This window comes from Prunus avium, chromosome 8, assembly GCF_965620075.1.
Source record: "Prunus avium chromosome 8, drPruAviu1.hap1.1, whole genome shotgun sequence".
Lineage (NCBI taxonomy): Eukaryota > Viridiplantae > Streptophyta > Magnoliopsida > Rosales > Rosaceae > Prunus > Prunus avium.
Window position 1 is genome coordinate 28,884,096 of NC_142291.1, and position 26,915 is coordinate 28,911,010.

Genomic DNA, 26,915 nt, shown 5'->3' on the forward strand with positions numbered 1-26,915 from the left:
GTCTGCCTCTTGATACTATATCAAGAAAAATAATTATCTCAAAAGAATTTAGTGTTTGATATATGAAAAATACTAGACTTATCACATTTTTATACCACATTGTGTACAACTTCTTTAATATTGGTGGTCTCCACCTCTATTAAAAAGGTGATACACAATATGGTATAAAAATGTAGCAAGCCTAGTATTACCGAAGATTTGAAGGATATATCTGTTATCTCAAGTATGTTCTTAGATCATTATGTGATGGAGTTGATTATTCGGTTGTGTAGTGAGCTGTATGAGATCTTATTGTATGGAAGGAGGATATTCCTCTTTTGTTGGAGCCTTATCTCCAAGATGACTTGGATACATGTCTTTGCTTAGTTGTTAAATGAAATTACGTAAAGATGTGTTTTTCTAATGGTGTTAAATGGAATTACGTAAAGACACAGTTGATCCATATTCACCATTGAATTTTGAATATTTCAATGTGATAATCGCGCATCCACATGGTGTTTCCAATTTAGTTATGTTATAACTAGCACGTGTATGTATAAATTAATACTCTACATTAGGTTCATGATATACAACCGAGACGTCCACCTATATCATAGTACTTATGTAATAGTGTGACCCTCATACCCAAAAATCTTTATTATAATAATATAATTTGTGTTTTGAATGCAATAATGTACGTAGTAGTACGCATAAGAAGTGCTCCATGCTCCTATTTTATTTTTCATTTTTGGCAAAGTAGGCACAGTTTTCTTTTTCTTTAAAAAAAAAAAAATCGTTATTAAATAAATCAATTGAGTATAGGGGATTATGACCAAAAAAAATTGAGTATAGGGGATTTGGAATAATGTTACAATAAAATAATAAAAATATCTCCTTTCCGGATAAACTAACAAAACTACGGGTCGTTACACCTCACAGTCCCTCAACTGACACAGTTGCTTTGGAGCTGATAACACTCCAGCTCTCACAAGTCTCCAACAATGGAGGCTCTAAATCTAAACCCCACCACAACCCCCAAATCATGTCTACCCAAAACCTATTTCCTCAAAGCCCCTCTCCTCCCCTGCACCTTCAAACCCACATTTTCTCCCCACAATTGTCCAATTCACAGACGTTCATTCAAGAAGACACCTTTCTCACTCACCACCGCTTGTAAGCTGAAGACCCCTCAAGATAACAAGAAGAACAACACCAAAAGCAACAAAATTGCCAAGCAGATTATACTCTCTGAAGGAGGGCCGCCGCCGTTGGCGGAGGAGAGTGGCGGCGCCGGCGGAAGCGAGGAAGCTCCGGCGAAATTAGGAAATGGGAGTGGAGTAATGGGTTTGGTGAAGAGGCTGCCCAGAAGGGTTTTGTCAGTTTTGTCTTATCTGCCTTTGGCTATTGGAGAAATGTTCGCCATTGCTGGTCTTATGGCTCTGGGTATGTTTTGAGTTTTGGGTTTGCTATCTTTATTTACATAAGCATTTAATTATTTTTTGTTATTGTTTTGTTAATCTGGATTACTTGCTGATGCTTAATGCTTGTTAGTAGTTGCTTTTAATTTGTTTAAGTAAATGACAGTTGAGAGTTTCTTCAAGGTAGCTTGTTTCCTAGGCTCATTACTTTATATTTTCTTAACAAATATAGCTTTAAGCAATGCTTTTTTTCTTAATGCACCTAATGATACTCATGTTCCAGAAAATAATTTATCATGTTTTCATGACATTATGTCTTGTTGATGAGTTATTATAAAGATAGATTTTTTTTATCTTCGGACAAAATTGTAAGTAGGCGTTCTGGCAATGCAATGCAGGAACTTTCATTGACCAAGGCGAGGCCCCGGATTTCTATTTCGATAAGTACCCTGAAAGTAATCCGGTGTTGGGAATTTTCACTTGGAGATGGGTTCTCACCCTTGGATTTGACCACATGTTCACATCCCCCATTTTCCTTGCACTATTGGCTCTCCTCGGTGCATCACTAATGGCCTGCACTTACACTACACAAATACCCCTTGTCAAGGTCGCAAGAAGGTTTGATTTCTTTTTTAGTTTACTTCATAACCCCTAAATGAAAATGAGTTGGGCACCACCCTATTAACCAATGATTTAATTGGTAAAAACAGATGGAACTTTTTGCAATCTTCTGAGGCCATCAATAAGCAGGAATTTTCAGAGTCTTTGCCCAGAGCATCAATTCAAGATTTGGGTGTTGTTCTTATGGGAGCTGGATATGAGGTTATATACTTTCATATTCTTCATCTATTTCTTCCTTTTTCTTTTCTCTTTCTTTCTTTCTCTTTTTTTAAGTTCCTTTTATTTTTCTTTTTATTCTTATGAATTTTTAACATCTTTAACTTTCTAGTTTCTACGATTAGGTTACACAAACTAGGAAATATTATAATCTGAAAACAATGTGACAGACAAGGTTACAGGCAATACAGTCCTGTATGAATGAAGTAACATGTCTTGAAGATGTTCTTTTTAACTTTACTGGTAGCTGGACAAATTGACTCTTTTCTGTCTATTCTAAGCAAAATGGATTATAAGTGTATCCCTATGTGTTTTGTGTTTCTCATTTACTGATAATAGTTTAATCTAAATTGGCATTAGATATCAGCTTGCATATGTTAATACTCCCTTCTGAATTTTAGTTCCTTATATTTATTATTTATTGCTACCTGTTCATTATGGATGGCTTCATCCTTTCAGGTATTCTTGAAGGGGCCTTCTTTATATGCTTTCAGGGGGTTGGCTGGTCGGTTTGCCCCTATTGGAGTACATTTAGCAATGCTGCTAATAATGGTAGGTGGAACTCTTAGCGCAACTGGGAGCTTCAAAGGAACAGTCACAGTTCCACAGGGTTTAAATTTTGTTATAGGAGATGTGATGGGCCCAATCGGGTTTCTCTCTAAGCCAACTGAGGCTTTCAATACAGAGGTTCATGTCAACAGATTCTACATGACCTACTACGACAGTGGCGAGGTGAATGTTTATGTTTACGTCTATGTTTGTTAGTGGAAATATATATAAAGAGTGGAAACCTTTGGCTACAAATGTATTTTCTGTTTTGGAAATTGATCAAGAGGCTTCCTGAAGATGTGCTCCATTTTATTTCCTTTGTGCCATCTTAACTCTGGCATGTTCTTATGATGATCTTTATAATGACATAATCACCTCCCAGCTGTGCTTTCTCGGTACTGCTAAATGCTTAGGTGGTTTATCTTCTCACGCCCTTGTTTATGTCACAGGTATCACAATTTTACACTGATCTTTCACTACTGGACCTTGAGGGTAAGGAGGTGCTAAGGAAAACAATCAGTGTAAATAACCCTTTAAGGTATGGAGGGATCACCATATACCAGACAGATTGGAGTATTTCAGCGCTACAAGTACTTAAGGATAATGAAGGACCTTTTAATTTGGCGGTGGCACCTCTTAAGATCAATGGAGACAAGAAGCTTTATGGAACCTTCTTACCCGTTGGAGATGTTAATTCTCCTGATGTTAAGGGAATGTATGTGATTGTCTTACAGCTATATTTTCTTGTACCAAAGTAGATAGCTTAACTCCGAATTGTTTTCTTATTGGTGTTTTGAAAAATTACCCAAGGCTGAATTGGGATGGAGAGCCTTTAAAACTCTTTTTACAGATTGATTTATTTCCCCTGCCCCTTCATTCTTATAGAAAGGAGGGGGAGTGAGGGGAGAAGGAATAGTGCCCCTTCATTCCGGCAGATTATTGTTTCTGGCTGTTGCTTATCTACACTCTTTTCTGTAATTTCAGATCAATGCTTGCCCGTGATCTACAATCAATTGTCCTGTATGATCTAGAAGGGAAATTTGCTGGAATTCGACGACCAAGTTCCAAGCTTCCAATTGAAATTGATGGCACCAAAGTTGTTATTGTAGATGCAATTGGGAGTAGCGGTCTTGACTTAAAGGTGACAATTAGACATTTTTAAATACGAAAAGGAATATGCAAATTTCTTCACCTGCATCCATTCAGCGTTGAAACTAAACCTTGTTCTTATCAGACTGACCCGGGAGTGCCGGTGGTATATGCTGGATTTGGTGCTCTAATGCTCACTACTTGCATCAGTTTTCTGTCTCATTCACAGGTCAGTGTTGTGTGTTTATAAACCAGAAAACATGTAGCCCTCTTTTCATGACGATTCAAATGCTTTATATTTGTCTTCATCAAGCAGGTTACATGTAATTTGGTGTCATCAAGTGTGCACTATCTCTATTATAGTGGAAATTTTTTATTGTAGGATCTTATAGAATCTTATGGACTTTACATTGTGGTCGATACCTACTATGATTAATGAAGACCTATCATAGTTGGTTTGGGTGCCTATATGTTACGTTGATATTGCTTATTGTTACCATTATTGGAAGTGTTCCCCCAGATTATTCTTATATGCTATGTTCTTTGTTTTCTCCTCTGCTCAAACAAAAGATATGGGCCATACAAGATGGAACAGCAGTGATCGTAGGAGGAAAAACTAACCGAGCAAAGGGTGAATTTCCAGAGGAGATGAACTGCTTACTTGATCGGGTTCCAGAATTAGTTAACTCGTCTCTTTCCAGGCAATCAGATAGCATTGTTGGCTAGTTTCTGGGGCATCTCGATGGAATGGAAGAGCAGGATTAGATGCTGCTCTTCTGGCTACTTTAGTAAAAAGCCAGATATTGCTCCCATCTAAAATGATTTTCCAGTTCAAACGAAAAGCGAGAGAATTCATTACTCATTTATGTAGCACAATTTGACAGATCGGTGGAGCAGTTCATATACTTTCTTCGTCCAAAAATTATTTTTCGAGGCACAATTCAACACATAGAGTGACCAGTTGAATTTACTTTTGAATGTATACATACCAGCACTATACATGATTCGTATTGTGGTTTCCAGGCAAAGTCCAAGCTTTAAAATTGTACGTATCTATATTTGTATAGTTGCTTCTCCTACAAGTATTGAACTTAGTATACATATTGTAACAGTTCAGCATTTATTGGATTTGAAAAGGGTACCATTCTTTACACAGACTTGGCTTTCATCCTTTCATTTTGTTTTTCAGCTCTTTCATCCTTTCGTTAGTGAAACCAAGTGTTGCAAATATATTGCTTTTGTTTGTCAAGATGATTGTACAATTTCCTTTCACAGAATTCGCTTTTTAGTTGCAAATTAGCCTAATTTCGAAGAGGAGATTAGTTAGTTCACTTTTTTTTCCTTTTCTTGAACATATTATTGGTAGGGACTTAATATGTTCCACACGATCTTCTCAGCAATGACAAATAGTTGCTCTGCATATCAGGAAGACGTTCCAGAAATAAAACATTGACCTCTATATCATATAAGATACAGCAATTACATTTCTAGGGTCCTGGAGCCTTACAACATAAAGATACAGTAAGGACTTTCATCTTGATTATACAATTATAAAGCTGTGATGAACCGGGCTACTGTGTAGTGATGATGCCAAACTTAGATTACACTAGTTGAAGGGCTTCTTCACGCTTGAGGTCGAAAACCCTGATAAGAGTGTCTTCAACGACCTGGGAAAAACCCAAATGGAATTTGATCAACTATCAAGCTAAGACGTGAAAACTTAGGCAGATAATATGAATGCACATAGCTTGCAACAAAAGCTGTTCAATGGTTCAAATAACATTCACAGAGATGAGAATTACCTTATCTGGAGTAGAGGCACCAGATGTCACACCAATAGTGATAGGACCTCGAGGAAGCCAGTTCTCTTTCTCAACCAACTCGCCGTGCTATAAAAAATACATGATAGACAGTTATGGTAGGTATAAAAGCCATACCGAAATAAAAACAATAACTGAATGTAAAATAATCTTGTAAAGCACAACAATCTAAATTGGAATTCTGTCTTTACAGACTCACATTGAGTTTATAAGCTATTCTGTTTCCAGGGCCTATTCTCTTCTCGCTGTCAACCCAATATGAGGGAATTCCACGCTCTTCTGCAATCTCTTGTAGGTGAGAGGTGTTACTCGAGTTCCACCCACCAATGACTAACAAAAGATCTAGCTTTTCCTCAACAAGCTTGTACATTGCATCTTGTCGCTCCTGTTAAAGGAACAGACAGATCACCTTTAAGTCTCACTAAATATTCAAAAAAATGTATACATGACTATACCGGTCAGCAAGTGTAATAACATGCTCATTGGCGAACTAGCTTCACAAGGGTGTGCACATGGCTGCTGCTATGGAGTATTAGAATAAGCATTTCTTTTTCTTTTTTGGTTATTTTTATAAGCACAATCTTACAAGAGGATGAAAGGCAAGATATGGTACACAATGCTCTACAACATACCAACTTTCTAGATGTCTAGCAAGAAAAACCATGAACTGAGGAAACAACTTACTTGAGTCGCATCACATATTGTGTTGAAGCTGACAAAGTGGTCATTGATATTTTCCACTCCGTGCTTACGCATCATGGTCTTCTCAACTAATTTTCCTGTTAGATTGATCGATGCAGTCAATAATCTACACCTACTAATCTATTTGCCAAACGATAGACCAACATAGCATAACAGAAAAAACTAACCAATATCTTCTGTCTCCCCCTTAAGCATCGTAGTCTGATTCGCAATGCCAACTTTTACTAGGTCTCTGTCCGGATCAAACCCCGGGGAAATTGCCTTTTTAAATTTCTGCATTCAAAGCAAATCAAAAACACTTTAACACTGCATGATGTACAAAATATGAACAGAGCCATTTGAATTCATACAAGCAACAAAAAGAAAAATTCACCTCTAGAAACGCCTCTCTAGTTGAGCTAGACCCATTAAGTTCACCACCAAGAATATAGTCACACACATATGTTGCCTGAAATAATATTGAAACCAATAGCATCACTAGCTGAAAACTTGAAGAATGCCAACAAATGACAAAGTACAAAACTTGTATACCTCATCCATGTTTTTCACTATAATGTACTTCCCAGCAAAAGAAGCAGTGGCTACAGTTTCCTCATGAGCATATTTACCATGAATTATTGATGTGTAGTCTCCTTTCTTGTGCTTCTCCACAGTATTCCAAACCTTCACACCATAAGACCCACACTACGTATTAGACCCAATTTTTATTTTTTTCAATTTCTGGGAAAACTTCAAATAAAATAAAACGCCAAACCTTGGAAACCCATGGGCAAGTAGTGTCAACAATTTGAACATCTCTGTTACTCAAGTTGAGCATCTCATCCACTCCAGCTCCAAAAGCAGGCAAAATGACCACATCACCCTTGTTCACCACCTCAAATTGCTTCTGCCCTTCCTCTATTGGGATGTTCTCCACCTTCATCTCTTCCAATCGCTGCCCAGATTCATCTTAACTTAATTAACTAAATTAGCTACTGTAAACAAACTGAATATGAAAAAAATAAAAATAAAAAGAGGACCTTATTGACCGTTGGATTGTGGATGATCTCGTTTGTAATCCAAATCTTTTCATCAGGAAACTGCTTTCTGGCCTCGTAAGCAATCTGGACGGCTCTCTCAACGCCCCAACAGAAGCCGTACGCCTCGGCGAGCTTCACCGTCACATTTCCCCACGTGTACTCGAACTCGTTCTCCTTCAACGTCTTTATAATATCACCTGAAAAATAAAAAATTCAAAAACTCAATTAATTCAGACAAAAAAAAACGTAATTAATTAATTAATTACAGGTTCTGAGGAGATATAGCTAAAAGCTAACTATAGCTTACTGGTGTACTCGCGATTCATGAGCTCGAGGGTCGCTTCTTTGTGGCCGAAGCCTCTGCGATTGTAGTTCTTGCTTCGAGTGAGGTTCTTCCGGAAGACCTTTGCGTCGAAATCGGACTCGACCGCAGCCGAAGAGGAGGAGTCACCGGAGCATCGGACGGAGATGAGTTTCCGGCGACTCGGAGAGACCTTTCCGGCGAGGCTTTCGGAGAAGAAGAGATCGGTGCGATATGGAAGGCGGCAGAGGTGGAGAGTGATCGCCATAGCACAGAGAGAGAGAGAGAGAGAGAGAGAGAGAGAGAGAGAGAGAGAGAAGGAAAGGCGCGTGGAGAGAGAGAGAGACTGGTGGGATTGGCACTCGTGGTGTTCGTTTTATCTACAGACCAACAATGTGCTTGTGCTCCATGAATATTTCGTGTTTTTATATAATTATTTGTTTATTATGTGTTTTTTTCTATTTTGGAAGCTTGTCGTTTTATGGAGAGGATCGGATTTAAGGGTCGTCGTTTCGATTCTGAACGGCATTCGCGTACATGTCAAATTACTGAAAAGGCCAGGTGATAGGAACCTTGCTTTTGGAATGCACTATCAATTAATGGCTCTTACCATTTAAACGAAATGGGACAGAAAAAAATTTGTGGATTTGGAAATTTATCTAACAATTCGTTCGCTCCTAGACAAAAAGGAAAGATGTAGAAGTATTTGGTTAGGTCTTTTATGGAAGAAACGATATAATTTATTATTTTTAAAAAGGAAGACAATTACAATTTTCAAAAAGGTCATGTAAAAGTTGCACAATTACAATTTTCAGAGGAATTAAGTAATTTTTTTGGAGTAATTGTAGGTGTATTGAGGTAGACCACGTGGTGTATCATGAGCTCGGGTCGCTTTTTTAGAGGTAATTGTAGTGGAAAATATCATCCATGTCGTTAACTCAACACATGTCAATGGATATAACCAAGATCTTAAATATCGTTGATTTCAGAAATATCGATAGTTCAAAAACCTGGAAATAATCTATTATTCATAATATTTAACAACATTAATATTTTACATTTTATATATTGCATTCATTTGAAATTCTGGCTTCAATTCATCTTCGATGCTAGTTTCAGGCATTCTTGATGACGCTTGATGTCGAACACCCTAATAAGAATGTCTTCAATGACCTGGCCAAAACCCAAATGGAAAATATGAAAGATGAAGCTAATTAAGACGATAAACAATTTAGGTATATGGAAACTACCTCATCTGGAGTAGAGGCACCAATAGTAAAAGGACCTTGAGGCAGAAATTTCTATTTTCCTTAACCATCTTGTACATTGCATCTTGTCGCTCTTGTAAAAGGAAGAGAGACAAATCACACCTTTCAGTCTCAAAAAATGTATGGCTTTGCACGGTGTAACGATGTCCTTATTTAAGAAAGATAAGAGAGAAATATAATCTAATGATCGTAAGGGTTTACTTTTGGGTTTTCTTCTAAGGATGTAAAAGGTATCTTAAATTATTTAGCAATTTGATTAATTATTCCTATTTTCGTTTCGGTCAATCCAACAAACTATACTTTGTTTTTTTGTTCGTTTTTCACATTTTAAATGACATCATGGATGCCCCTTTGAAAATGACTACATATTGTTTTGATTGTTGACTTGTATTGTGAGTAGGTCCAACCAAGGATGCGCGCACTTTTTTTTAAATAAAAACATTATTAACATAGAAAACTTCCTTAACTATACTGGTAATCAAAGAGTAATAAAGCAGCAGATATGGGTTAGGTTAGTTGGTCAGATATAGGTATAGCATGATTATATCATTAATCACATATCAAAATAGAACGTAATATTGTTTCATGATCCTAATATAATTTTGAATAAAAATAAATGTTATGATTATAATATATATAAAAAATACACTCATGGTCATGGATGCACTTCTAATTTATTAACTATATATACCAAGATTTATTTAAAAATATATAATTTTAAATTGTTCCTCGGAATTTTGTTTTCTTTACAAAATTTGAATTAGCAAGCAATTTTAATTGTTTTTTCAATTAATTATATGATACTTCAAGAAAGTTTGTAACCGTATAAGACTCATAAAATTGTATTAAGTTTACAAAAGATTTGGACAATGCAAATGACAAGTCTGTCATATGTTGTCGAATTCTCCTTTAATGGTGGGTTGAGTTGAGTTACTTCCAAATAGTATTCTATTATTTTCTTTATACAATCGATATCGGGACGAGGAGGAGGATTCGAACACAAATGCAAAACACTTGTATACATCGTCCACATTTTGCACCACAACGTGCTTCCTAGCAAAAGAAGCAATGGCTACAGTTTCCTCATGACCATATACACCATGAATGATTGAAGTGTAGTGTCCTTTCTTGTGCTTCTCCACAGTGTTTCAGACCTTCACACAAACAGACACATATTTTAATTTTTCTTCAAAAATGGAATGAAATATAATAAATAAATAAATAACCAACCTTGGTAACCCAGGGGCAAGTAGTGTCAACAATTTGAACATCTTTGTTAGTCAAGGTCATCCACTCCTGCTCCAAAAGCAGGCAAAATGACCACATCGCCCTTGCGCACCATCTCAAATTGCCTCAGCCGCCCTTCCTCTCTCGGAATTCTCTCTACCTTTCCTCCAATCGCTGCCCATATTCAAATTAATAATTTAATTAACTAAATAACTAATCAATTACCTAATAAATGAAATAATAATAATAATAATAAAGAGGACCTTATTGACCGTTGGATTATGGATGATCTCGTTGGTGATCCAAATCTTTTCATTAGGAAACTGCTTTCTTGCCTCGTAAGCAATCTAGACGGCTTTCTCGACAACAGAACCCGTGCGCCTCTGCGAGTTTCACCGTCACATTTCCCCATGTGTATTCCAACTCGTTCGCTTTCAATGTCTTTAAAATATCACCTGAAAAAATCAAAAAATAAAAATTAATTAAATTAATCCATTAATTAAGTGATTAGTTCCCAATTCTAAGGAGCTTACCAGTATAATCGCGGTTCATGAGCTTGAGGGTCACTTCTTTGTGGCCGAAGCCTCTGTGATTGTAGTTCTTGCTTCGAGTGAGGTTCTTGCGAAACACCTTGGCGTCGAATTTGGGCTCGATGGCCGCCATAGAGGAGGAGTCGTCGAAGCATGGGATGGACAGAAGTTTCCGGTGATGTAGAGAGGCGTTTCCGGCAATGCTATTGGAGAAGAAGAGATCGGGTCAGGTTTGCGGTGGCAGAGGTGGAGAATGATTGCTAGTGCAGAGCAAGAGAGTGGGAGAGGCGCGTATGTTATGGCTGAGCGCGTGAAGAGGTACTGGTGCGGAATTAGCTGTGGTTTTTAATTGACATGACGACATTCATTAATTGACTTGGCATGACACATAAATTGCACATAAGGTGGTCAACTAAAGTGGTCAAGGTTGTGTGTCTAAATAACATTACTCTTATTTTTATCCATAAATAGTAAGTTGTCCTTTTATTTGTTTAGTATTTTCTGGGAAGTTTGGCCTAAAATGTAGAGAATCAAATTTCTAGAAAGGTTGGCACCTTGTTTTATGAAAGTCTTTCTCGTTTAGGAGAGAGTTCAGCGCTTTAACCCTATCAAACTTCCGATAGGCCAAAATTGCTTACCAAACTTTTAGGTGGGTTTTGTTGGCTATGGAACTTTTACCGGCACACTTCTTTGTTTTTTTCCTTTCCAAGTTGAATAAGGTCTATTTTGGTTTTAAAATATTTTCTCCCTTTTTTTTTTGCCCAAAATACTCTTATGTTTTTCTTATAAAGTGTTATTCTAAATTATTTTAATGTACGGCGAGAGAGATCAAACTGGCCCAATTCACGAGAAATTATAAAATAGTACCGTACTACCACCTCAACTTATGATACTTCCATTATGTCATTTAAGAATAATAATTTTAATTTTTTTTACAGCTGGATTTGGAATCTAATTATTATCTTTTGAATAAAACTAAGAAAATTTATAAATAAAAATTAAAAAAAAGAGCCACCACCCACGCCCACCCGTCGTCCACCTCGTGCTGCCTTCCTGGCCGATGCCCACTCTCTCTCTCTCTCTCTCTCTCTCTCTCTCTCTCTCTCTCTCTCTCTCTCTCTCTATGTGGTCCTTCTCACGCACTTCAACCGCTTAATCATTGTTCAATCCTCTTACCCTTTCAGTGGCTACCCCAAGACTAGCTTCTTTTTTTTTTTTCCTTTTTCTCACTAATTTGTTAACTTCTAATTTTCAAATTGCCATCAGATGTGAAGAAAGTTGGCGGGTTCAAGAGATCTTGCAGTTTTAGAGAGAGAGAGAGAGAGAGAGAGAGAGAGAGAGAGAGAGGAGGAGGAGGAGGAGGAAGAAGAAGAAGATAGGGGAGGCAGTGCAGTGGCGTTGTAGGAAGATTGGGTTGGGGTGGGAGGTGGATTCTGTCGTCTTCTATGTTCTTTTCTTTTCTTTTAGTTTTTTTTTCTTTTTAAGTTTATTCTAAATGGTATACATTATTTTAAATCCAGCTGTAAAAAAAGTTCAAATGTTTTATAAAACCATGACACATGACATATTTTTAATAGAAGTATCATAAGCTGAGGTGGTAGTATAGTACTATTCTATAATTTCTCCCAATCTATATCTGCTAAAATACTCATTTGTTTAAAAACTTTATTTTTTAGGTATGTTCCACATTTTTGTTTAGGCACATATTTTGGGTTGATTATGTGCGACTTCTTCTAATGATGCAAGATAATTTCATCTATAAAGGAGAATACACCAAAACAGAAAGCAATCGAGATAACCACAGTACCTAATGGAAGGTGGCTAAATAAATATAAATATACTTTAATCCAAGTACCTAATTAATCGAATGCAGCTAATGGAAAGCGAAGATCTCAATTACAAAAACGAATATAAATAAGTATATAATATACCTCAATCATAGTGCCTAATCGAATATAAATAATACCATCTAACTAAAAACACCACATCATTGTACCTAATTATTAGTTAGAAATATACCAAAGACACGAAACCACCACATATCTCTCACAAACACCATGACATAACCAACCAAAAACACGAAACCAAATGAGAATACCATGGAATTCTCAAATCCATATGCCATACAACACTCAGATCATACTGGACTTATCCTAGCTTCCAAACCACTTGATGGGAACATGATTGTTATGGGAGCTAGGATAAGTCCAGTATGATCTGAGTGGTGCATGGCATATGGATCTGAGAATTTCATGGTATTCTCATCTCGTCGATGCTCTGATACCAACTTGAATTGAGAATTTGTATATTGTATTGATATAAATATTGGTACACAAGGTAAGATTTTATACAGAACCTATGTGCTATTCTAAGTAAACAAATCCTAAAATAAAGCTAATTACATTTACATCCTATAATTACTCCATCCCAAAAGTTGACAATTTCAAAAGCTACAATCACTCTCAATCAGATCGTGTAATTGCTTTTCCTTTAACAGAGACTACACCTAAAACTAATGGCTTGGCCTTGGAAAGAATCACCACCTCGATTCTAACCTAAAACATCACCATATCAAACCGACAAATATAAGCAAACCCAACACCAAACCCAGCAATATTTCATAGATCAAAATCACAAGTTATAGGTCCCTCAAAACGAAGGAGAGAGAGAGAGAGAGAGAGAGAGAAGCAGGATTTGCGAATAAATAAATGCAAACTATTTATGAATTTTAAATGAGATCAGTTAACATCAATTTCATCATAAGCTTGAAAGTTAGGATAAGTGGATGCCTAAAAAAACCCGTGTAATGATTACAAGAGTAACATAGGAAGACTATAATTAATTATTTCTTAAATAAATAAATAAACAACCTTAAAATATTAAAATTTGTTATATGCTGACGTGGAGGAAGGAGAGGGCTGTTTTTGCTGCTTATAATTATATATTCGTATATTAATTTTGTGTGTGAATCATTGGCTGATTTCTTGTAATCGTGAATAGAGTTAGAATCCTCTCTTCTATCTGCCTTCTTTTGTAACGAAAAACAAAGTGAAAAGCAGAAAAGAAATCCCAAGGAAAAAAGGAGAAAAATATTTTCGAAACTTGACTTGCAAGAAATTAGACTCTTTTGACTAAAACAAGGAGAAGAAGTTGATTTCCGACTTTTCCCTACTCCACACGGATTTAAAACCCTCTATAAATACTAGTTTAATGTCACTACTATCGGATCTATCTTGGACTTAAAACTTCTCTCTTTTGAGTTTTGACATCACAATGCATGCATATCACTACATCAATGAGGACTTCAAATATGGCGTCCAGCCCCTTGAGCTAGACTACCAGCCTGATCATTGTGATCATGATGATAAATCTTCGTTTTCATCACAAAGGTTATTAATCCATATCGACTTCGCATTATTCGTGCGCAACAAATACTACGTGATCGATGTCTCGAAAGGCGGAAATACCAAAAGTACTCCTGTATACCAATGTGAAGATGTAGAATCTGTGAAAGAAGCAACACGCAAACTTAACGTGAGTTGTGTAGAAACTATGCACAGCAACGTCAAATTTGTTCTTTATCACACGCTTCGTTCTGCATTTAGAATAGAAGAGGGTTCGCAAGATGCAATAGTGGAAGAGATTATAGACGCCGTGAGCAACATAATTGGCAATTCAGGTTCAAAAAAGGGTTCCAATACAATGCTTGGCTTGAAGGTTATTATGAGAAGAGACCGTATCTTGTGGCGATGTGAGAGGTGCACAAAGGAGTTTTTGATCAGGAAGATGATGAAGACGGTTAAGGTGGTGGCTGATGATAATGGAAAAGAGTGTGATGGTGATGAGGGGGAGGGTCGAGAAAGAAAAAGAAGATGTGTAGTGGGAGAAAGTGAGCTTTGCCCTATTTGTATGGAAGAGTTTGTTGTTGGATCAGAAGATGTTACTTGCATGCCTTGCTCACACGTGTTTCATGAAACATGCATAGGAGTATGGCTAGATGGGGATAAACCTAATTGCCCTGTTTGTCGCTTTGAGATGCCTGTTGTTGATTAATGATCACGATGAAAAATTGTGGTTTTATTAATTTTCTGTAATGAGTTGTTTTAATGAATTAAATTTTCTATTTATTTCATGTTTCTATTTAGTATATGATTACGTAGTCCTTAATGACCGGCTTAAGAGATAGATTCAGTAGTGTAGCTAATAGGTTCCTTAAAGAACTAAAGAAAGAAGAAGATACATAAACTTAACAATTTCAGAAATTGAGAACCTCATGAGTCATGACTAAAGTAGATAATTGCCAGTGTTATATATATATATATATATATATATGTCATGCTCTCGATTTTGCCAGATAATTAATCAATTTTTTCGGCTCCATTTCCTCCAAATTAACTATAGTGGATGTGCTCTCCATTCAGTACCCAAGTTTGAATCTCCTGCACGTAGTTTACTATAAATGTTTGTATAATCCTTTGCATAAAACCCTAGCCCTTTATTCCTGTGTGAGTCCCAAAGGAAGGGTATGTTGTGCTTTGTCACCTTCGATAAACTGAAATTCAGAAATACACACTCCACAACACAAACCACAGTTGAACAAATAATATAAATAAGGAATAAAATAGTGCACAAGAGATTTGACGAGGTTCAGCAAACTCTTGCCTACGTCCCCGGAGAGATAATTTCTTCAGTATGAGAATAACACCAGTACAAGATACATTTGAGTTAAATCAACATAACCCAAGACCCAGCTACCCTTGTACTCACTCACAGTATTTCCCAAGAATCTCTCTCTCACCCACAAAGATCACTCTCTGTTCTTCCTCCCACACCCGTGTATCAACCTTGCATCTTCTACCAAAACAATGGCCCAGCTTCTGCCCTTTTAATAACCACTAAAAGTAATGGAGCTGGATGCATGTGCTATCTCCACTAGCTGCGTGAGAACCAAGGAGGCAAGTTGCCCTCGAGCCTCACAATATCCTTTGAACATGCCTACAACACTTATTAGTCAACAACTGACCAAGAAACATGCTGCACTATCTTTTATGGGTTTAATACTATAATATTTTTCACCAACTTTTAACAGGGTAGGAGGAAGAAGCGTCATGCCCCTCCTTCCCCTCCTCTTTGATTCCATAGTACGGCAACATCCAGTTGTTTCTTGGAGTGGACCCGTTTGCTTTGTTTGAACACAGTCGGAGTTGTATCCCCACTCCAACTGAATGAATGAATGAATAAAATCAAATCAAAACAATTGCTCTGCTCTATCTCATCAGAGAGAGAGAGACGAGGGAGGGAGGAGAGAGGGAGAGACACACAAAGTGTAGAGTGTTTGGTGCTCATACTCTTACAAAATGACGTCGTGTTTGGACCTCAACTCTCTAGAGACAGAGACAAAAACATAGGCAGAGAGAGAGAGAGATAGAATGGCGCTTCCCATGGAAATTGGCGTAGCGATCGCGGTGTTTTTTATGGCGGTGGCGATGGAATCGAACGGTCGAGAGCTGAGGTCGTCGGATCATGGTCTCCTGAAGTTCTTTAGGAATAGTTTATCATCGTAAATTCCCTCAACCCGTCGGATCATGGTCTCCTAAAGTTTTTTAGGAATAGTTTATCATCGTATTGTTGAAGAAAAATGTGAACCTCCCAACATAATTTCACCACCACTAATTAACTAATGAGGTTTTATTATTTTAGGTTCGACCCATTCAAGACGCAAGTCTCTTAATTACAATCCCTTGCTTCAAGGGAAAACCCTTTGATTTCATCATAAAGAAACAGAACGTGTGTGTTTAGTTTTGTGGCTGGCCCTAAGTCGAAACCTCAAGGTGCCTACGTATCCCTTGCGAGAATCAAGCCACTCATAGTTCAAAGAACTGCAATGAATAAATGACTCATTACCAACAACAACAAAAAAAACAAGGAATTTGAATGAATTTGATTGAAAAAAGCGTTTGAGTGAATTTAGCTTAATAAACCAGGGATTCGATTTTGATGTGTGTTTGGGGTGAATTTGGTTAAAAATGAACCAGGGATTCAATTTGGATTTGAGATTTAGGCAGTTGCATCTAGATTGAGTCTCTAGATAGCCTACGTACCTTTTCGAAGGGATCAAACCAACGTAGCTCGGAATTGATTTGAAAATTAATGGGTAAGTGTGGCCCACTAATTAAGAATTTGTGTCTTTGAGACAGTTTGGAGATTTTGAGATTTTCATAGGTAAATAACCCATGAGAAAAATTGGAAATTAATGGGTAAGTGTGGTCCACTAATTGAGAATTTGTGTTTGAGAGATTTGAATTTAATCTCATTGAAATTTGCATGGGTAGATGACCCATGGGAAAAATTGGAAATTAATTGGTGGTTTTGTACCATTTTTCTTATTGTCAATATCCGAGAAAAATAATGAGTAATTTTAATTATCCCATTGATTTTTCATAAAATTGACATTTGCACTTGGAAAAGTGTTTTGGCGAATTTGGTTAGAATAAACCAAGGATTCAAATTTAGTTGCGGTTGCGTCTATTGGTATGGTAGACTGCCTACGTACCCTTGACGGGATCAAACTGGCGTAGTTCCAACATGATTTGTGTGGAGATAGATATTTGATTTGTGGGAATTTGGTTGATGTAACCAGTGATTCAAATTTGGTTGCAGTTGCGTCTATTAGGATGCTAGACTGCCTACGTACCCTTGATGGGATCAAACCGGCGTAGTTCAAAATGATTGGAAATTAATGCGTAAGTGTGGCACACTAATTGAGAATTTGTGTTTGAGATATTTGAATTTAATCTCATTGAAAAATTGGATAGTTTTGTACCATTTCCCTTTTTGTCAATGTCTAAGAAAAAATAATAATGAGCAATTTTGATTAACCCACTAATTTTCGACAATTGACATTTGCATCTGGAATTTGGTGTGGTTTTGTACCACTTGGGTCCTCACTTGGCGATTTGGGAATTAATGAGATCCTTTTTATTTAAGCCCATTAATCCATAATTTGTGAATTTGAGACTTTGTACCAATTATTCACTAATTGGAATTTTTTAATGACCAAGCCCGTTGTATTTGAGACCGTCGAATCTTGGAATGTCAACTTGAGACTTGAGATGTGAGACGAGCCCCGTGAGTACGAGACCATTATGTCATGGGCCATCGAATCTTGTAATTTCGTGTTGGGCCTATTGCTGTCAACGATTTGGTAATGAGCTTGAACCTTCGCAAGTCTTTAGCTTTCTTGATCACGTTTTCTAAGCTCGAGGCAACAACCCACATGGTCTTTCCACTTGCAAACTGAGGTCTTTTGTGACCTTTGGCTTTTGTTTGCTTTTTATTTATTTATTTATTTATCTTGAGTCTCATTTTTGTGCAGGTGGCGTTGGAACAAAAGGGAATAAAACCACTTTCTTCTTATTTTCACGAGGAGGGTTCACCTCCACAGGCTTTTATTCTTTTATTCTTTTGGTTACATTCAGCAAAACATAGTAAATCGAAGGCCTTGCTTTGCTCCAGCTGGACGCCTCACAGATCGGTGCCATTAACAAGTGTCTTTTAATTTGATTAAGACACCCAAAGATAAGAATCCTTGTCCAAGTAGAGCCTGAATTAAGCTCCTTGTTGATTTGGAACTCCTGAATCATCCAGTAAAGTAAACTTCTTGTCCATATAGGATTAGGCTATATGTGTTTTTCTTATAAAAAAAAACACATGAGCACCAGCAAACAGCAACAAAACGAAAGACTTAATATTATTCTTCGTTTGCTTCTCCAGACCAGCACATAGCTTTGGTCAAGCCACCTGTTGCACCATAAAAAAAAAGAAACAAATTGTTTCTTCTCCTCTGAGATTTCACGTGGTAACCCACATGCTATTGTAAGACAATAACTTGTCTTACGTAAATGTGGTCTTCTAATCCTATAAGGATTTGGCAATTCACACTGATCTAGGAGTGCAAACTTAAACATTATCTGCGGTTCTTTTTCTAGAGAGTGTTTTAATAAGAAAAGAACTTAGAGAATTCCTAATTCTATATGGATTGAAACACACTATCCTAATGCAATCTGGATTGCTTAAGTATTTCTTAATGGGCAGGAAACTTAAGTAAATGCATATAAATAGAGGTCCCTTCTCTATCAGTCGATACACATACTCATACAGAAATCTCACCCCATAAGAGAAAGAGCTTAAGGACTGCATAGAAGAAGAAGATCTCTATCCTACCTACTGAAGCCATGTCTGATCAAGGTTAGTATTATTGAATAAAGGCTTGAAATAACTTACATGTGGTATCAGAGCACTAGGTCTTGTTCTATAATCTAATCTTTCGAATTTTATAAAATCTGCATCACGTTTAAAGCTTCATAAAGCATGTATTTAAAACTAATTGCATATCTATCAAGTTTTGATTAAGAGCATCAAGTTTTCTGCTCGATCATGCTTATAAGACTTTTGATCAAAGACTGAAATTACAGCTGCAACAGTTGAACGAGCCACAGCAGTTTAATTGTTACAACAGCAGTTTCAATCAATAGATTGATCAAGAATTGCATCACAATTCGTAGCCTTCTGTGTTGATTTCATCCACAGATGGAAAAGGCACAGATTGATGACAATTGTGATGGAACAACATGGAAAAGGACTGTGTAAACTGCAAGAAATTTCTTGATCCACAGATAAGAAGTTTCTTGCACAAGGTGTTTATTCAGACCTAATAATTTCCAGTGTTTTGGAACATGTTCAGTTTATAACCTACAGGTATAAATTGATAATGTTTAAGTAAAGATTTATTGGGGACAATTCATTTATTTTATTATTATGTTTCAGTTAATTTCTCAAGCTATCAGTCCATTGTAACCCTAACTGGATCGAATTACCAAAAGTGGAAGCAAGACCTGGAAATCTCTTTGGGATTTATGGATTATGATTTTGTCCTCAAAGAGAACCCACCTCAAGCCCCAGCCACAGATGCCTCTACAACAGTCAAAACCAAGTTTGCTAGATGGGAAAAGGCAAACAAATTGACCATGTTAATTATGCAGAGAGCTATGGCTCCATCTGTAAAAGGAAGCATCCCTAAATCTGAGCATGCTAAGGAGTATTATGAATCTATTGCACAAAGGTTCAAGGAATCAGAGAAAGTTGTTAAGAGTACCTTGCTGAGTCAACTGACAGACATGAAATATGATGGAAAAGGCTGTGTTAGAGCTCACATTATGAATCTGATCGACATAGGGACTAAGTTGCAGGAATTGAAAATGAATGTGGATGAGGATATGATGGTGCACTTTGCTTTGAATTCACTGCCTAAGGAGTTTAAGTCTCTCAAAGATACATATATAGCTCAAAAGGAAAATTGGACACTGAATGACCTTATAACCATAAGTGTTCAGCAGGAAATCAATATCATAAAAGAAAGAGGTGCTAGGATGGTGAATCTGGTTCAAACCAAACAAAATCTGGAATTTAAGAACAAAGGAGCTGCTGCTGGAAGAGAAAAGGAAAAGGAGAATAACAGTTTAAAGGCCTTGAAACCAGTGGGACTAAAGTGCTTTTTCTGCAAGAAAAATGGACATATGAAGAAGGATTGCAGGAAATACAAGAAATGGTTGGATAAGCAACAGGCTAAAGGTAAGAAAGATCAAGTTCTAGTTTGTTTTGAATCTAATCTAGTTAATATCCCAGATAATTCATGGTGGTTAGACAGTGGTGCAAGCATTCATGTGACTAATTCTTTGCAGGGGTTAACAAGGAGGAGGCTGCCAAGCAAGGATGAAGTGAAGGTGTTCGTAGGCAATGGAGTCAGAGTCAAAGTAGACTTCATTGGAGTAGTTAGGCTTGAATTAGATTTTGGTTTTATTTTGGAATTAGAAGATGTGGTTTACATTCCTACTATAAGGAAAAACCTGATCTCAGTTACTAGGCTTGTAAAATCAAAGTTCACTTTGAACTTTGATGATTTTGGTTGTTCTATTTTCAGAAATAAAGAGTTAGTTGGAAAAGCAAGTATTGTTGATAACCTGTTTCGATTGAATTGCAAAACGGCAGAAATGGAAATCAATGTCATCCAATCCAATCCGATCAAAACAGAAAACTTTAAAACATGGCATAAAAGGCTTGGACATGTATCAAAGGAAAGAATGAAAACCTTATGCAAAGAATTAGTTCTACCACCATTGAATTTTGATATAGATGAAGTCTGCATTGAATGTGTAAAAGGGAAATTAACTAACTTGAGAAAGAAAGGAGCTGTGGGAAGTCAAAGTGTTCTAGAATTAATCCATACAGACATATGTGGTCCATTTCCAACTTCAACTCATGAAGGGTTTAACTATTTCATCACCTTTACAGATGATTACTCAAGGTATGGACATGTTTTTCTGATCAAAGAAAAATCCAGCTCTTTGGACATGTTCAAAATCTACAAGGCTGAAGTAGAAAACCAACTAGACCTAAAAATCAAAGTTGTAAGGTCTGATAGAGGAGGGGAGTTTTATGGGAGATTTGATGAAAGTGGAAGAAACCTTGGACCATTTGCCAAATTTCTGCAACAAGAAGGGATAATTGCTCAATACACAAATCCAGGAACACCACAGCAAAATGGCATCGCAGAGAGAAGAAACAGAACATTGAAGGATATGATTAGGAGTATGATGTGTTGCACAAATCTACCTATGTTCTTGTGGGGAGAAGCACTGAAAACAGCCAATTACATACTTAATCGGGTTCCAACCAAAAGTGTGAACAAAATTCCCTATGAAATCTGGAACAAAAGGAAACCAAGCCTAAACCATTTAAAGGTATGGGGATGCAAAGCCGAAGCCAAGCTTTATAACCCTATGGAAAAGAAATTGGACTCAAGAACTACAAGTGGTTATTTCATTGGATATCCGGATAAAACAAAGGGATACAGGTTCTATTGTCCCAAAAACACAACCAGGTTTGTGGAAACACAGAGAGCAGTGTTCATAGAATCTGAAGATGAAAGAATTGAAGATAAAAGTTTTGAGTTTGATGAAGTGATAACAGAAGTTGAGAATTCTGTTGAAACAAACACACAAAGTGAAATTGTGATCCTACCAAGTTTAAACCTGAGTGACAACCAAACTGATGCAGAAGAACAGACAACAGCAGATCAAGTTCAAGAACAGCAAATCATGCAACCAGAAACTGAGAATGCAGAAGTAGAAAATAATGCACAGTTAAACTTGGAACTGAGAAGATCACAGAGACCAAGGAAAAGAGCCTTACATGATGACTATCATGTCTATCTCCAAGAATCTGAAAACGATGTGAATGGTATAGAAGATCCCATTAATTTCAAGCAAGCTATGATGAGTGAGAAATGTGAAAATTGGTGGGCTGCTATGAAGTCAGAATTAAGCTCTATGGAAAAGAATAAAGTTTGGGAATTAGTGCCTTTACCAAAGGGATGCAAACCAATAGGTTGCAAGTGGGTTTTCAAAACCAAAAGAGACTCAAAGGGACAGATTGACAGATTTAAGGCAAGACTAGTTGCCAAAGGATTCACACAACAAGAAGGAATTGACTACAATGAGACCTACTCCCCAGTCTCAACCAAAGACTCATTTCGAGTCATAATGGCACTTGTAGCTCATTTTGATTTACAGTTACACCAGATGGATGTAAAGACTGCATTCTTGAATGGAAACCTAGAGGAGGAAATCTACATGCAACAACCAGAAGGTTTTATTCAAGAGAAGGGAGAAAATCTGGTTTGCAGGCTATGTAAATCGATTTATGGCCTCAAACAAGCATCAAGACAGTGGTATATAAGGTTCAATGAAGTTGTTAAGCAATATGGTTTCACAGAAAATATCTTGGATGAATGCATTTACATGAAGAGGAGTAAGAGTCATTTCATAATTCTAGTTCTCTATGTTGATGACATATTGTTAGCTTGCACTAATATGTCAATGTTGCATGACTGCAAAGCATTCCTTGCTAAGCATTTTGACATGACTGATCTGGGAGAAGCCTCTTATGTATTGGGAATTGAGATAAGTAGAGACAGAAGCAAGGGTCTGCTAGGTCTCTCACAGAAAGCTTACATAGAAAAGATATTAAATAGGTTTAATATGCAAGATTGTGCAGGCACATATGTGCCTATTTCGAAGGGAGACAAGTTCAGTAGAGACCAAGCACCTAAAACTGATCAAGAAAAGTTGGAGATGGCTGACAAGCCTTATGCCTCTCTGGTAGGGAGTCTAATGTATGCGCAGGTCTGCACAAGACCAGATATAGCATTTCCTATAAGTGTATTGGGAAGATTCCAATCAAATCCTGGACAAGCTCACTGGATTGCAGGTAAGAGAGTTATGCGATATCTGCAGAGGACAAAGAGTTATAAGTTGGTTTTTAAAAGAAGTGACAGATTGGAATTGGAAGGTTTTGCAGATGCAGACTTTGCAGGATGCAAAGATGATCTAAAATCAACATCAGGTTTTGTTTTTCGTTTTGCAGGAGCTGCAATATCATGGAGAAGCATCAAACAACCTCTCACAGTTGCTTCAACTATGTTGGCTGAATTTCTAGCCTGTTATGAAGCAACCTCTCAAGCTATGTGGTTAAAGAACTTTATCTCTAGTCTAAATGTGGTTGAGTCAATTGACAGACCTATACAACTTTGGAATGACAACAGTGCAACAGTCCTTTTTGCAAAAGGGAACAAAAGGACCAAAGCTTCAAGAATCCTAGAAGTTAAGTTCTTTACTGTCAAGGAGAAAATAAGAGATGGATACACTACATTAGATCATATCAGCACAAACGACATGATAGCTGATCCACTCACAAAAGGATTGCCTAATGGTGTGTTCCATAAACATGTGATTAGTATGGGACTAACAACTGAATTGAGTGGCTAAAACAGTGGGAGCATCAGTGGGAGTTTGGTTCTTTTTGGTTCAGCACTTGTTAATTAGTTTTGTTTCTGTTTCAGTTTGCTTAACTAGTAGAGTTACAATGGATGATTTCAGACTTGAGGTTAATAAAGTTTTATATTCAGTTTAATTACTGGAATTGTTTTATAATTGCTTGAACACATATTTATGACAGCAATACTAGCATAAAGAGAAGCTGTACAGGTTTTTGTGTTCATGACAGTTGTGTCTTTGTTTGTTCAAAGACAAGACCTTGGTAGTCATTTGCAGGGACAATAGAGTAGTCATGATATAATTAAGCACTTCCAGGTTTTTCATGATTACTCTGAAGTTTTAATCTTGATCGAAGCTTCATGTAGTGTTGGAAAATTTTAAGTGTGATTATAAAGGTTTCGATAACTGTATGTTCAATATGCCTCGATAATTCCTTATAATTTTCCAAAACTGACAGTTGCTTGGTGGGAATTTTGTTTAGTTGAAACTCCACAAGGCCTTAAAGTGATCAGTGAAATTTGCTTTGTGATTATTGACCAAGTGGGAGACTGTAAGACAATAACTTGTCTTACGTAAATGTGGTCTTCTAATCCTATAAGGATTTGGCAATTCACACTGATCTAGGAGTGCAAACTTAAACATTATCTGCGGTTCTTTTTCTAGAGAGTGTTTTAATAAGAAAAGAACTTAGAGAATTCCTAATTCTATATGGATTGAAACACACTATCCTAATGCAATCTGGATTGCTTAAGTATTTCTTAATGGGCAGGAAACTTAAGTAAATGCATATAAATAGAGGTCCCTTCTCTATCAGTCGATACACATACTCATACAGAAATCTCACCCCATAAGAGAAAGAGCTTAAGGACTGCATAGAAGAAGAAGATCTCTATCCTACCTACTGAAGCCATGTCTGATCAAGGTTAGTATTATTGAATAAAGGCTTGAAATAACTTACAGCTATGTCTTCCTTTTCTTCTATTATATATATATATATATACTTTGTTTCCATGTAGCTGACGTCTCTCTTTGAATATGCAGGTTGAGAAAGTGCTTTGCTGTAGGCCACGTTGAAAGCTTCAGGAGCAGTTTGTCTTCTTGCTTCATAAAGACAAATTTGGGTTGAGTATTTGCTTTGTCTTCTTCCATATTGAGAGCTTTTTCTTTACTCATTTTTCCAATCAAAGCTGACCACTAATTTTGATTCAAGAGGGGGAGGGGCTGTGCGACACAGCCCTTTTTTTTATTTCATTACCCTTCTTGTTTTTTTTTACGTTGCCCCTTATTTTGTCTCTTTGCACAAGAAACAGAACCAGCCACCATATTTCTTTTACTTCTTTACTCCCTTTTTTAATCAACGCAAATCAAAAGGATGGCTGTGCGAACAGCCCCCTTTTATTTTTTTCAACTCCTATTTGTTTTGTTTCTTTGCAAACAAAACACAACAAAAAACCCACCATTTTTCTTTTGTTCCATTATCTCTTCCTCTGTTGGCTCTCTGCATTTGGAAGTATTTAACCGGAGTTGCCTGTCGGAAATATGATGATTGAAATCATCATGGAAGACAATCTTCCCTACTGGTGGTGGCCTGAAAACCTCGATGGAATTATTTGAACGGAGCCAAGCCTTGGAGAGATTCTTAACTTTGTTTATGATGATTAAAATCATCATAGCCAAGAATCTCTGTGGATTGATCAAACAAACTGGGTGCAGATCGTATCCTCGGAAATACTTGAGAAAAGTTGTCCCTTTGAGAGATTCCTGGCCCTTTTTATGATGATAGAAATCGTCATAGCCAGGAACCCTTGAGTTGAATGAAACCTGCAGTCTTGAGCAAAAAACCAGAAAATTGTGCCATGAAACTAATTTCTTTTACCTTGAAATGGCTATTCACTTTCTGAAGTGTGCTTGCTAATTTTTCCTTCCTGCGGCTGTTCTCATCTCTGCCTTCTGTCCTCCTTTTTTTTTTTATGAGTTTGAGTTGAAGTGAATAGCCACTTCTCAGCTGGGATGCTTATATTTCAGTGTTTGATACTTGGCAAACACTTATATTTTTTTGATAAACTTGCAGGGAAGAATATTTCAGTCCCATTCAAATACAAATTTACGGCTGGCATTTTATTTTAAATGGGTTGCCACCCCCTTTTTTTTTTTTTAAATTCAAGTCTAACATATGTAAAAATTATCGTTTCAACACGTATATCCTGAGGAATATACAATGATGTATAGCCTAAGTCTTGACGCTACTACAGACTTCAAAGAAAATTAAAGAAAAGAAAGAATCGTTTTTCAAGTCCTGGTGCTCATTGGGCCTCATCGACAACTTCAAAAAAGAGATTCTTTTCTTAAAAAATTAGAAAAGAATGACTATTTTCTTCAGTATGAAGAATGTGCTGCATTAAATCACTAGAAAAATTACAGTGAATGGAAAAACCTTTTGCTTTGGATTGTCTAAATTGTCTGTGAGGATTATAAAGTTCTAAACAAAGATATCCTAAATAATCGCGCTCTTTTTCCCACTGATTAAAGTCGGATAGTGACTAAAGCGGTAGAGAATAATTAACTTTACTAAACACTCTAAACACAACACAACAAAATGATACCGGCTCGTTGTAGAATTAAGTATCCAAGCTGTGTCTAGCAATACTATCAGGACATGTTTGGTATGCCTTGTGCTTCACTGGATCGGACTGTGGCAGAACCCAGCGCCCAGCGCTCCCCCCAAATTTCTTATTTGGGTGAAGAACCCCACAGCACCTCAGAAACAACAGTAGTTGCCTCTGCATCAGAAACAGAGGCCTCTCTCACTCTCTTCAGTATTTCCAATTTAAAAGCTCTTTTCTCACTCTGCTCCAATCCTTCCCCAACTTCCACTTGCACTGCAAAACTTGCCACACACCTTGAAAATGGAAATTTCTCCACACTCAACCAGAGGGGTTCTGATGATTTTGACTAGTCCAGTGAGGACTTGAATCGAACAAGATGAACCCATTTGAATTAAAGCTCTAACAATCGGACCCATCAGCACCAATCCCACAAAAACATCCTTATTGAATTTAACCAGACCAAGAACAGCAAAAGCAGCTTGGTCTCGAACCCAATTCGAAAACTTCGAGTCTCAAACCATAAATTCAAGAAAAGAAAATACCTTTGCTCTCAAAATTAACTGCTCATAATGTTTATCAAACCCTTGGCCCAACCTGTTAACCCTATAAATGCCTAAATATATAAAGAATCAAAAATGAAAGCCCAAAATGCTACACTATATTTATAATTTTCAATT

General features: G+C 36.9%; 3 protein-coding genes and 2 pseudogenes across 4 annotated transcripts; 2 read left to right on the forward strand and 3 right to left on the reverse strand.

Moving 5' to 3' along the window:
• The first annotated feature begins 894 nt into the window (after positions 1 to 894).
• LOC110756315 (cytochrome c biogenesis protein family) lies at positions 895 to 5,025 on the forward strand. Its single transcript, XM_088245504.1, has 8 exons — positions 895 to 1,422; positions 1,796 to 2,015; positions 2,108 to 2,219; positions 2,694 to 2,966; positions 3,233 to 3,498; positions 3,768 to 3,924; positions 4,018 to 4,101; positions 4,443 to 5,025. Exons 1-8 carry the CDS (start codon positions 981 to 983, stop codon positions 4,596 to 4,598), a joined length of 1,710 nt encoding a protein of 569 aa, XP_088101630.1. The 5' UTR covers positions 895 to 980; the 3' UTR covers positions 4,599 to 5,025.
• A 285-nt stretch (positions 5,026 to 5,310) lies between these two features.
• On the reverse strand, positions 5,311 to 8,111 carry LOC110756332 (4-hydroxy-3-methylbut-2-enyl diphosphate reductase, chloroplastic). Its single transcript, XM_021957748.2, has 10 exons — positions 7,721 to 8,111; positions 7,414 to 7,610; positions 7,149 to 7,328; positions 6,926 to 7,057; positions 6,768 to 6,842; positions 6,562 to 6,667; positions 6,377 to 6,471; positions 5,892 to 6,077; positions 5,675 to 5,761; positions 5,311 to 5,539 (listed from the first exon to the last, which is right to left on the reverse strand). The coding sequence occupies exons 1-10, from the start codon at positions 7,980 to 7,982 to the stop codon at positions 5,474 to 5,476; spliced, it is 1,386 nt and encodes a 461-aa protein (XP_021813440.1). The 5' UTR covers positions 7,983 to 8,111; the 3' UTR covers positions 5,311 to 5,473.
• A 1,741-nt stretch (positions 8,112 to 9,852) lies between these two features.
• LOC110756333 (4-hydroxy-3-methylbut-2-enyl diphosphate reductase, chloroplastic-like) lies at positions 9,853 to 11,115 on the reverse strand (annotated as a pseudogene). Its single transcript, XR_015826582.1, has 4 exons — positions 10,743 to 11,115; positions 10,473 to 10,664; positions 10,213 to 10,383; positions 9,853 to 10,136 (listed from the first exon to the last, which is right to left on the reverse strand). The product of XR_015826582.1 is annotated as a 4-hydroxy-3-methylbut-2-enyl diphosphate reductase, chloroplastic-like (transcript).
• An 8,547-nt stretch (positions 11,116 to 19,662) lies between these two features.
• LOC148292481 (uncharacterized) lies at positions 19,663 to 20,767 on the forward strand. Its single transcript, XM_088245234.1, has 2 exons — positions 19,663 to 20,369; positions 20,480 to 20,767. Exons 1-2 carry the CDS (start codon positions 19,766 to 19,768, stop codon positions 20,512 to 20,514), a joined length of 639 nt encoding a protein of 212 aa, XP_088101360.1. The 5' UTR covers positions 19,663 to 19,765; the 3' UTR covers positions 20,515 to 20,767.
• Positions 20,768 to 24,546: 3,779 nt separating this feature from the next.
• LOC148292482 (uncharacterized) lies at positions 24,547 to 26,864 on the reverse strand (annotated as a pseudogene).
• Between the last annotated feature and the right edge of the window lie 51 nt (positions 26,865 to 26,915).

Coding starts and splice junctions, on each gene's coding strand:
- LOC110756315 (XM_088245504.1), top strand. CDS start 981: ATGGAGGCTCTAAATCTAAACCCCACCACAACCCCCAAATCATGTCTA. Junction 2,967..3,232: donor CCTACTACGACAGTGGCGAG/GTGAATGTTTAT, acceptor TTTATGTCACAG/GTATCACAATTTTACACTGA. Junction 3,925..4,017: donor GTAGCGGTCTTGACTTAAAG/GTGACAATTAGA, acceptor TGTTCTTATCAG/ACTGACCCGGGAGTGCCGGT.
- LOC110756332 (XM_021957748.2), bottom strand. CDS start 7,982: ATGGCGATCACTCTCCACCTCTGCCGCCTTCCATATCGCACCGATCTC. Junction 6,843..6,925: donor TAGTGAAAAACATGGATGAG/GTATACAAGTTT, acceptor ATATTATTTCAG/GCAACATATGTGTGTGACTA. Junction 6,668..6,767: donor CTAGAGAGGCGTTTCTAGAG/GTGAATTTTTCT, acceptor CTTTGAATGCAG/AAATTTAAAAAGGCAATTTC.
- LOC148292481 (XM_088245234.1), top strand. CDS start 19,766: ATGTTAATTATGCAGAGAGCTATGGCTCCATCTGTAAAAGGAAGCATC. Junction 20,370..20,479: donor GGATAAGCAACAGGCTAAAG/GTAAGAAAGATC, acceptor AATTCTTTGCAG/GGGTTAACAAGGAGGAGGCT.